Source organism: Cornus florida, unplaced genomic scaffold, assembly GCF_030987335.1.
Source record: "Cornus florida cultivar Cherokee Brave unplaced genomic scaffold, ASM3098733v1 CherokeeBrave_3.0.0_Hap2_Chr08, whole genome shotgun sequence".
NCBI lineage: Eukaryota > Viridiplantae > Streptophyta > Magnoliopsida > Cornales > Cornaceae > Cornus > Cornus florida.
The window spans coordinates 19896941-19909673 of record NW_026775578.1 but is presented as its reverse complement, the minus strand read 5'-3'; the positions used below and the strand labels follow the sequence as shown (position 1 = coordinate 19909673).

The following is a 12733-nucleotide window of genomic DNA, read 5'->3' as shown; positions in this document are numbered from 1 at the left end:
TTTTCCTAAGAAAGCATTAAATATTTTAAATTCAAAAGAAATCTTTTAGATACTCTTTTATATTAAGAAACTATACTAAAGACTCCAGTGTAAAATTGGCACTAAAACACGAGAATGAAAAAATAAAAAAAAAAATTATTTCATTTCATTTTCTTTTATTTCATTCCACCACACCAAATTAGTCCTTAATGTTTTTATAAAAAAACGATATGAGATTAGTTTTTACTCTTCAATTGTACTCCTAAAGGTCTTATACTAATTAAAGATAACACTATCACATAAACAATTTACCTTTCCTTTATCCAGAAGTGTGATTACAAGCAAACAAGCCCGTATACCTTGTTTCGTTTAATTTTCACCATTGACTCCGAATGAGTCTTCCAATTGATAAAGCAAACAAGGCCGTATGCGTCGTTTCGCTTAATCTTCAGCATTGACTCCGAAAGAGTCTTGTTGAAGGAAGTTTCACTGAAACCGCATTTGAGATTTTCCACACGGAAGCAAGTTTTTTCAAGGGAAAATTTATTCTAACTCAACGCGGAAGAAGAGAAAGTACCAGATAATTACACCTTCGGGAGAAAAATCAATAAAGCAACTGACCTGACTACTTTTTGTAGATGAGGCCCCGTTCACCAGCCATTAATGTTATTGCACATAAATAAATAAATAAATAAATCACTTCATATCGGATTAATTGTCCATCTTTAATATTATAAATTTTAAAGGTAGCATTAACCCTTCTAAAATTAGAAATTTATCTTTTTAAAATAGTTTTGAAAGTTGAAAGAGTTTTGTGTTCAATTACTTATTACGGTAAAGTTTCATCATTCATGTATCATGATGACACACAATCTGGTGAAAGAAAAAGTACAAAAAAAAAAAAAAAAAAATGAGGCCTCTCTTTATTAGAACGAGGCACCCTCTTTCTTGTCTACATGGATGACATAAAATTATCGTCAACGATTTTTTCTTTACAATACACGCTCTGATGACTAATAATAGAGCGTAATATGTTTTTTAGTGCATTTTAAATCAATCACACATCACATTTCATTGACGACACAACACTCCTGTAACAACGAATAAATATTCAATCATAATATTTTACTTTAGGAGAAGCAGCACTCCTTGTTGATTTTAAATACGTAATACTCATATGCTAGTTATATATATATATATTACTTGATATACAATCCACTATTTTAAATCAAAATTTTAATACCTTTACATCAGTGTTGGGATTTTTAATTTAATAAATTCATGAGACGTCACACCTTAATCTATGAGGAAAACTACATATAGGTAGAATTAGGACTCTTAAATAACAAAATAGTCTATTTTAAAAGTTTACTTTTCAATTTGATTGAATTTAAAAAAATTATTACAAATGCATTAGGAATTATTTTTAAGGTCCAAAATACCTATATATCCTTCATAATATCACATTATTCCAAAACACCAAAAAAAATTAGAAACCCTGCTTTGTTCTAACCAATCTCAGTATTGGTGTTTTTTTTTTTGGATTGCCATTTGAAGTATTGCTTGAAAAAAACGATGTGCATGAGAGAAAAAAATCTATATATATATATATATATATATATATATAAATCAAATCCATTACAACAATTATTTTGGTCAATTCATAATGATCAAACGAGTAATTAATGAGTCTATTATAAAATTAGATTGTTAAGATCAAACGAGTTGTTGAAAAAATATCCATTGCTCTCTTCTTTCCTAGTAACTGGAATATTTTTCTCGAACATGAGAAGAGCTGTAAGGGAATGATTTCAGCATTACCTTCCTCTTGTGCTCTTAGCAAAATAGTTTAGGTTTTTTTAGCAAGTTTATATATATATATATATTATTCTATAATTTTGTGAATTTGGTCTTAGAATAGATTATACTAAAATCACTTTGAACAGATAATTTGGATAACTTTCTTTGATAAAATATATATATATATATATATATATATATATATATTGTTGATAATTAAACAATTTTATTATAGAAGGAAATAACAACTAAAGAGGCAATATTTTCAAATTATATTATCTTAAGAAGGATATTAGGTAATTTGAAATAAGAGCTTGAGGGTATTTTGGCCCTTAATAATAATTCTTGATGTTTTTGTAATTATTTTCTTCAACTCAATCAAATTGAAATATGAACTTTAAAAATAGACTATATTTTTATTTAGGATTCTAAGTCTACCTATACATCATTTTTCCTAATTTATTCCACGTTGACCGAGACAGTTTCAATTCCCATTTGAAATTTACTGGAAAATAGTTTGAGCTTTATTTTCTCTCTTTTCCCGGAAAGTGAGAAGAATCTGGACTAGAGAAGAAACCGCGTGTCAGGCTATCTAAAAATTTCCACACCACTTGACCAGATTTTTTTTATCCTTTTTGTTGAAGGAAGTTTCTTCGCCCAAACCCTATAAATTTCATTTTCTACACCACTTGACCCGTTTAATTCAAAGTCGTTTTTCTTTTTGGTGAACGAAGTTTCGTCCAAACCGCGTTCGAGTAGCTTCATTGGGAGTTCCACACAAAATTAATTAAAGCTAACTATTAATGACAAAATGGCCCCCAAGCCATTGGTATTAGAATACACAAAAATAAATAGGTAAAGGTAAAGGTAAAGTTCAAAAAAATTTATGTTTGAATTTGCAAATAATCGCTTTCAACCATATTTTTTGCATTTTACACTTTGAAAAATACATTATGCGTTAATATAACCCATAGTGTTCAGTGGTATCACATTTTGTTACAAAATGCAACAATGCTTAAAATATATTTTATTAAATGATCATAATGCCTATTCTTATTTAATTACACTTAATATATTTTTCTTATTAATATAAATTTTTTTAAAAAAAATCATATTAATTTGATGTCATATTCTTTATTAAATTTGTATAAATTTACCTTTAATTTTTTTAAATAAATTGGTTAAATAAAAATCTTAAATAAATTTTTTTAAAATAATTTAATTAATTTCTTAAATTTTCCTAAATATATTACATTAAAAGGAAGGTGCTTTTTATTTAAGAAATTTATTAATTTTTCATCAATACATTATATGAAAAAGAAAGTACTTTTTTACGGTAAAAAAGTTTGAACCGGGTATAATAAGTTTTATTATAAATAATAAAGTTTAATAATAAGTTAAAAATTTTAGAAAATGGTAGTTACAAATCTTTTTTTTTTTTCATTTTTATGATAAATTGATATTAATAATAAAATTAAGGTAAATAACATATTTAATATTTAGATAAGCTAAAATATAATAAAAATAATTTAATAAGAAATGACAAATTTAATATGAAATGGTAAAATAGTCTTTTGCGATGAGTTTATCCTTAATTGCAACATATCAATAGTTCGGGACTGTTTTAGGTTAGGAGGGTTATTTGTAAAAAGTAATAGTTCAAGAGAATTTTTTACACTTTAACCATAAATAAATTAGAATGATAGTCTAATTCTTGTGGACCAACTAACAATATTTAAGTCCTCACTAGTGAGAATCAACTACATACTTACTGCTGTGAACCAATAATAAATAGACACATCCTAATTTATTATTGGACATATCCTATTTTAATTATCAGATATAATGATTTGATTCTCATCTATGATTTGGTAAGTGAATATTCACTCACCATCTTTGATTTGGTAATTAAATATTACATGTCAATTTATTATTAGTTCACATTAATAATGAGTATGTAGATCCTCACTAGTGAAGACCTAAATATTATTTTAGACGAAATGAATTGAACATCCAACTTAATTGAAATTTATAAATGGACATTATTTCATAATTTGAATTATATACATATATATACTCTCACTGCACTCACTTCCCCCAAGAAATTTTTTGAATTCAAGAAGATTCGAAACTTAAATTTGATATTTCATGAGATACCATGATCAAGTTGTTATTATTGGAATAATAATGTTAGAACAATAATATAAATGTATAAATTTGTTTAAAATTTATTCAAAAAAAATATCGTAAAAGATGTTAAGAGGAAAACTAAACAAAATACTTGGTAGTTTCTAGTCATCTTCATCCTCTTCTCTCTTGTCTCTACCACCAAATATTATAATATTACAACTCTACAATTTCAAAACTTGTTCTTCATTAAGTTCAATCTATTTCCAAGACACAAAGGTATAAATATATTTCCAACACATATCAACTACTACACGTACAACATCACTTGCTCCATCAAGTTCAATCTTTGCTTTTCTCTCAGCTCTACAATTTCAAAACTTTTTCTTCATTATTACAGTATTATTATTATTATTTATTTATTTATTTACTCCCACCCACCCTTCAGAGTTGTTCCATATCTATCAGCTCTTGATTTTTCTAATAATTCCATTTGTCTTCACCAAGTACCACGAATTCGTTAACCAATTTGAGAAGATAAATTATTTTAACGAATGCTTCAATGTAATATAATATATCATTATATATAATAATACCGAGTAATATTTTTTTCTCCATGTATTAAATTACTAATCCAGTTGAGAGTAGATGTATGTTTTCTTAAATTTTATGTTTTAAATTGCATTAACTCTCGTTATTCTAAAATTGCAAATACTTCAATTTAATATAATGGGTAATTTGCACTTACAACTTGCAATAAGGACTTGTAGATACAATTTAGAGAGAGTGTGATTCAATTGCTCCCTAAAGTTTGCAAACTTGAACAACAACACCCCAACTATGATGAGAGTACGTAATTGCTCTTTATTTCTGAATTGACCCATTTAAATCATGAAAGTATAATATTAATCTTTTACAAGTCCTTTGATTTGACCAAAATGACCCTTGGTAAAAAAAAAAAACTCCACCATGGCCCTCGCAATTTTGTTTGCAAAACCTTATTATAGTATTAAATTAAAATTATTTATGGTAATGTTTTACATAAAAATTAAAGTTCGCATTTATGGTTCTAAATCATAGATACTAATAGTTATTTTCTATATAAAAATTAAAGTTAATCTCTCTAATTTTAAAAAAAATCTATATGGTTCCCTGATATTAAATATAGTTTAATAATGAAATTACTTTTAACCCCTTCAAATTTCAATAAACCTCTTGCTATAAAAGATCAAATTTAGTAAAAAAAAATTATTAATTATTATGGTAATCCTTATAACAACATGCTATATACGCACATATATATTCACACACATACATAAATATTATTTGTTATGAATTAGAAAGGAAAAAAAAAAAAAATTATTCTCTTGACAATAATGATTCAATCGACAACTTTTCTCTTCAATTTTATTGTATATCATTTATAGACACTATTTAACAATATACATTAAACTTGCACAAAAAAATTTCTTACAATGATTTTATGTTATTTTAAAATTTTAATTTTACATTACTAGTTTGGCCCCACCAATTAAAAATTCCTAGTCCGCCCTCTCTATAGCATATGACATTGGCGGCCACAGTGGTGGAGTTTGATTTTTTTTTTTTTTTTTTTTTTTTTTTTTCTAATGGTCATTTTGGTCAACATACTTTAATAATTTAAATGGGTCAATTCAAAATTTAAAGGATAATTAGGTTCTCTTATTATGATTGGGGTGTTGTTCAAATTTACAAACGTGAGGAAGTAATTGAATCACTCTCTCCCTAAGTTGTATCTATCTGTCCTTATTGCAAACCTAAGGGGGTGTAAGTGCAAATTATCCTAATATAATATATTATTATATATAATAATAATACTTTTTTCTCCATATAATCATGAATTAAATTACTAATCCAGTTTAGAGTTAGATGTATGTTTTTTTAAATTTCATTAAACCTAACTCTTCTAAAATTAATAATTATTATAAAAATTATGTGTCCTTAGTGAGAATTGAATTATCAACCTTCTCATTTAGAGAAGACATCTTTATACATGGACTACAAGCCGTGTACTATTTATGTTTTACACATTTTTGCGAGCTTACACCGAATGTGTCTCTAATCCATATATATATATATATATATATATATATATATGAATTATTCTATAGCATTCCATATTTCCTTTTTTTTTCTTTCCCCTTTTGTGTCCGTGAGTTATGCTTTGTTAAGTAGGAAAGAAAAAAATTTAATGAAAGGAATAGAAGAAGAGATGATTTAGACATTCTTAAAAGAATAAATTATTTCATTCCCTTTTTTATTGGGTTGGATCAAAGAGAAAAAAAAAAAACTGACAATTTATTGTGTTGTTAGGAAAAGAGGAAAGAGTGCGTTTTACAATTATACCCATCACTATGTATAACAAATATGTGTGAAGAAAAACCATCTTATTATCCGTTCTCTTATCTCCTTCTTATAGAACAAATCTTCATTCTATCCTTCTTACTTCCTTCCTCCTTTCCTACGAGTATCCTATAGGTTAATTTCCTTTTGGAATTACTTAAAACATTTTTTACATTGCACTTTTAAGTTCTTACACATATTTATCATGTTAGTTAAAAATATTTATATTTTGTAATGCAGTTATCTCATCTATATAAAATTTATGGCTTCTTCCCTGAGTGTTCCATGAGTTTTTTTTTTTTAATTTTAATTTTTTTTTTTTTTTTAAATGTGATAATAACTCCATGAACCGAAATAGAGTGACATTCAATCACTTACAAAAAAGAATGTGATAATAGATCCATGAACCGAAATAGAGTGACATTCAATCACTTAAAAAGAAGAAGAAGAAGAAGAAGAAAAGAGTATTAGCATACCGAATAGATCAATGCATATTCATACTAACCGCACTGATGTGAATGTGGATCAATAATAAATGGATATATTCTAGTTTAATTATTAAATTATATCACCATTTCTAATTTGGTAGGTGGGTATCTACCCCACCATATTGAAAATGAGAATGGAATAGTGAAGACTAAGTATTGTTCTTTTGTTTTTATTCAATTGATGCTAAAAAAAATTTAAATAAATGAAACATGCTAGGTAATTAAATTATTTAATCCACTTCTTTTTGAAGATGAAGTAGGAATACACAATAGAAGGTAAGTTGAACCTAAGTCGCAAAATATCAGCTCAGTCTGTATTCATGTTTAATTTCAATAGACGCTCTAGATAATTTGAGTCCCCGATTACTTGCATTTTGTATTTGTATTAATAAATAATAATTGTATCATTATTTTAACTCAATTGATTAATGTATAAATTTTGAACTTAAATCGATTAACCTAACCTTAATTTAATTCAACCATTAAAAACATACACAAATTGGATTAATTCAACCATTAAATATTACACAAATTGGATTAATTCAACCATTAAAAATTACACAAATTGGATTTGAATGCCTCTACCGTGTCGGATCAAACTGATTAGATTAGGGTTTATCACTGTAACGGGTGGGCGCTTACCCATTTACCCAAAAGCTCGAACTGTTGGATAGTGATGCATACCCACCCATTTATACCCATGTCACTTCCCATTCGGATCCGATGTGGGACAAGTTTCCCCTTGTAACATTCTACCCCACCCAAACTCGCAACGCCCTCGTTGCGGTTGGGCCACTCTGCCTACCCGGGGTGGCACACCCGGACGCATTCATGGCCGGGCGCTTGGCGTGGCACCGGATCAAGGACTGAGTCTGGCTCTGATACCAACTGTAACGGGTGGGCACTTGTCTATTTACCCAAAAGCTCAAACTGTTGGGTAGTTTTGCATACCCACCCATTTATACCCATGTCATTTCCCATCCGGATCCGATGTGGGACAAGTTTCCCCTTGTAACAATCACCCACTATTAAATTAGGATGAAAAGATCACAAAGTAAATCAAAATATAGTCGGATATATATATATATATATATATATCATAGAGTAAATGAGATCTATATTTTAATTTATTCACACTATCAGATAAAACGAAAAACTCTTAAAATAGACAAATAAATTAAAACAGCAGTGTAAATATCATTACTCAAATCCAACCCGGTCGTGACTATGCTTACCTAGTCTTTTTCTTTTTTCTTTTTCATCCGGAATAAATGGCATGCTGCCTGGCATCTTGGATTCACACTGTGACATGATAAATAAATAAATAAATAAATGAACGAGGCAATTTTATTTATTATTTATTTACAGGTGGTGTTATGATTGACCCACGTGTGATTCAAACTCATGTAATTTTTTTCCGGATTAATTACTGATGTTCGGTTTGAGGTAAAATTTAATATAATTCGGTCTTCACAAATTGGTAAAATTTGAAATCGAATCGATTTATGGGGACCTTTAATCCGAACCAAACCGATCCGTGCTGGGACAGATCAAAAAATTATATGAGTGGGAGCGACGTTTAACAGAAACAAGAAAAAAAAAAAAAAAAAATCAAACCATTATAATAAGCGAAAAAAAAATTCAAATCATTATAATAACCTTGTGTTTGATGGTCAGAGTGATGTTTTCAGTGGTTTGAGCCATTGGTCCTTTCTCTTTAAAGGAGCTCAATGTGGATTTGTAGGGACAATAGCGCTAATTTTAAAAAAAATTTGTGGGGGCAATGGTTAATTTTTATAGGTATATATTTCAAAATATTTTTTTTTACAAGGGTATAATATATATATAAAAAATAAAAAAAATTCTCGTGGGGGGTTGGACTCTGAATGCCTCCGTCCCTGGATCCATGAAATAACGAATCAAAATGGTTCGGTTTTCACGATTTGAGCTTTTCAAACAACCTAATATGATTATATTTAAGACAAATTTTTTTATTATAAAAAATACAGAAAGTATATTATATATATATATATATATATATGCACACACGATATATTAATATATAATTAAGATAATGGATCGGATTAATTTTTTTAAAACTCAATTCGTTAATCAGATTGCGAATAATAATTTATTATTTTTCTAAACTATTACGGAATCATAAAATTTGAAATCAGAATCAAACCACACGAATAGAATTGTTTGGAACCAAATTCACGAATTATTTATTCAACCTCCAGTACATGCGCCGAAGAATTATTACAAATAGTTATTGCATACACACTCGGAAATTTCACAACCTTGACTCGTTTGCGTCTTTTGAGAGTTCACGCTAAAGACGATAAAAAGAGAAGAAGTAAGGCCCACTGCGACTTTACCACACACATTACTTATTCTCGGTCAATTCCCTGCCCCCACAACCCATTATTACTTTTTTTTATTTATTTTTATTTTTTTCTTCTTGGAAGAGAGAGACCGACTATTTGCATTACTGGTGTGGTGGTTAGTATATAAGAAGTAAGAACTGATCCTCAAATTCCCAAAATAATAATATTAATATTTTAATATTTGTGCAGGTGGAAAAGATAGTGGCTTCTTCTTCGCTATTCAGCCTCAATCTCAACTTGAATTTCAGAGATGAAGATTGTCGCAAAACATTTGTAGATCATCTGGATTGGGCTCAGTCAGGAAAAGAGTTGTTTATCCTCTTGAAAGATGACGACGAGAAACAACACGAGAGTCGAGAAGGGATTGCTCCGAAACATTTGATGGCAGATAGAGAGTCTAGAGATGCTATTGTCATTTTCTCAAACAACTATGCATCTTACTCGTCCTGCGCGGATGAACTGGCAGAGATCAAGGAAGAAGACAATAAGCTGTCGGGACACACAGACTCGCCGATTCTGGATCTCTCACAATTACGGCGACTGTCGTGGAGTTGTTTCAAAGATATAGAAGAAAATGGGAGTGCAAATTTCAACGCAAGCACTATAAAAATTTCCTCCCCCTCTTGCGCTCTCCCTGAAGCATACAACCTCAGTTCCATCTCTATCGGCTCACTTCATTTTAATCAACAGAAGAATACTGCTTCTTTGCGCCAGGTATTTATTTATTTTTTATTTGTTTATTTTTTTCTTTATTGGTACTCACTTACACTTGCCTCTTTTTGAGAATTGAATCCATCTTCTGGGAATTGAATTCATGAGCTCCCTTTAAGTGGTAAGAGACTGAAGTCGCTAGACAACTCACTTGTTGATGTTTATTTGTTACTTCTAATCCTTTTTTTGGCATAAATTTTTTTTTTTTCAAAAGTAGTTGACTAATCATAAATTTCCCCGGCTTCTGATGAGTTCATAAAATTTTCAACTGCAACCTCAGCAAAACCTAGCAGAAGGATTTTGGCATCCTCTGCCTTTTTTATTCTTTATGAAGTTACAGTGCAATGTATGCCATAATTTGCAGCAGCAAGGCCCGGGGTCCCCTTGATTTGTTTGTGAACTGTTTGTCATATCACTGTAGAATTCAAACTGTAATACACCATACTCTAATTTCAATTGTAGCTGTATATGTGTATGTATATAAAATATGCATTGATGCTATCCCTATAGACCATAATGCTAACAGTTTTTTAGCATCTTTGGCATAAAGCAACAGAAAAAGTGGGGATACCAAAAAACTGCAGATACCAACCAACAACAAAGATGGTATTCTCCGTCTTCATGAGTAGCTAAATCCTCTCTTAGCATTGATATAACCCGAATCCGATCAGTATGGTTTGATTGTTCTTCAACTTTGGAGCTGATAGATCAAACAATACTCCTTGAATGCAAGGGTTTTGAATATTTGGACTCTTTTGGTGTCTATCATTTCTTTCTCTTTTAGGCTTTGACTTATTTTCTTATTTTCTCTCTCAAGTTTGTTTGAAATGAATCTTGCTAGACAGCTAATAATAGTACATGTGTGACAGCTTCCTGTGTTATTCCATGTCTGCAGACAAACCATAGAACAAGAATGAGAATTCAATTTCTACACCATTTTTGTTTAATTCCCAACTTCATTCCATTTTCTTTCCTTTTCATTCCGCATACCTAACGGTGTGGTAGTGTCTTTGGGCATGATAAGTTACAGCTTTGTGGGCTCAAGACCAAAACATAACATTGGCCATTCATATTATCTTGGGTATTGTTTCTCATTTTACGAGTGGATACGTCTTTTTATTGTTTTTCTCAGTATTAATAATGATCATTGAAGGTTAAATTACATCATATCATGAGATTACTTTTTTACTGTGTCATTGTTTCACCCCACCTTATTCTCTCTCCCCACCTTTTATTCTCCTCGAAGCCGACTTTGTTTTTTGTCTGTAACTTGTCTTTCTACTCTGTATATTATCTCCTTTCCCTTTGTTTTGGCACTTGATTTGTAATTTTGTCAAGACAATGGTGAAAGACCGAAGACTTCTGCCGAAGTCTTTGCATTCATAGGATGCATTGTGATATTCGGCTGAGGTCTTCCATCTAAATATCATTTTTATTTTTGAGCAACGCTAGAAAGACGGAAACTTTCAAAAAAAAAAAAACGCTAGAAAGACGGAAGTCTACAACCCGAACCCTTTGCATCCATAGGATGCATTGTGGTGGGATCCATTATTTATACCCAAGAGCTATGTGCTTCTGCTTTGTAATGTTCTTGTTTGTTATTTTGCTCTGTTTGCAACAATAACACATTTACATTGTCTTCAACTTTCTTTAATGCAGATTTCAAATGGATTACTTACCTCTGAGTTTGATCCAAACATTAGCAATTTAGTGTATGAAAATGACATGAAATCTCTATGTTTTATCAATCCGGACAAGCAACGTGTTCTACCAAATTGTGGGGATATAGATGTCGAGATTGAAAAAGTTCTTCGACAAGCTGGAGCCTTGAGAGCCAGAGATCTCTCCAATCATGATTCTGACCCTGATGCTGTTTGTCATTGTAGAGAGGGATACCCCAAGCCATCTGACAACCCAATCAAGGATATTGTCAAACCCAGGAAGGAGTTTCTATGTAGTGTGTTGTTGTTATTGATGGCCACATTGGTTGCAAAATTAACCTACCAAGCAGCATTTAGTCTCCCTGGTGGCACTCTCAAAGGGGGCTACACATATAATTATGCAGCAAATGGAAGCCTCCAACCGAAAAAACGAGATTTAATTGTAACCTCGTCATTCATTCTGTTCAACTCCATTGGATTTGTTGCATCAGTGGCTGTGATCATAGTACTCTTACATGAATTCCCAATGAAACCATGGCCTCAAATCTGCGTGTGCACTCTGTTTGGATCATATGTGTGCTTGATAATGGCAACATCACCGCGTGAAGCCTTGGCGCTACTATTCCTGGCAATTCCATTTCTACTGTTGGCATCTGCAGCAAAATTGCATGGTTTTTGCAAGTCAAAGGTCCTATTGAAGTTCTCTTATATGGTTTAATATTAATTTCTAAATAAATATATCGTTTAACAAACTCTATTTTAGGATATGTACCATTTTATGTGTGTATTATTTATGTCCCTCAAAGTCCCCAATTTGGGGAAAAGGGTTCTTCTAATTGTTGGTGTATGTGCTGAAATGTTTTTTAGTGTTTGAAGTTGTGTTTTGTAATAAAAGACATGAGTTTGTGTGTGAGTTTGGTTAGGATCAAATGAAGCTTTTCTGTGAGTCTTGCTCAGTCTGTTAGCCATCCCTACCCGGTGGCTGGCTCCATGTTTGGGTTGCTATAAGCTTAACATTGATACTTCGCACAATGCTCTATCATTGGAGTGTGGTGGAGGTATGGGGTGCAAATATATTCTATTATTACTTTACTAATATACCTTTAAATATATATATATATATATATATATATATATATATATATATATCAAAAGTTTAAAATTACAGTAAAACATTTTTTAAATTTAGCTAAGTACT

The 12733-nt window shown here is 30.3% G+C and overlaps 1 protein-coding gene across 1 annotated transcript; it reads left to right on the top strand.

Annotated features, from left to right (window-relative positions):
* The first annotated feature begins 9260 nt into the window (after positions 1 to 9260).
* Positions 9261 to 12448, top strand: LOC132270653 (uncharacterized). The gene is made up of 2 exons (XM_059771833.1): positions 9261 to 9877; positions 11534 to 12448. The coding sequence occupies exons 1-2, from the start codon at positions 9545 to 9547 to the stop codon at positions 12251 to 12253; spliced, it is 1053 nt and encodes a 350-aa protein (XP_059627816.1). The 5' UTR covers positions 9261 to 9544; the 3' UTR covers positions 12254 to 12448.
* The last annotated feature ends 285 nt before the right edge of the window (positions 12449 to 12733 follow it).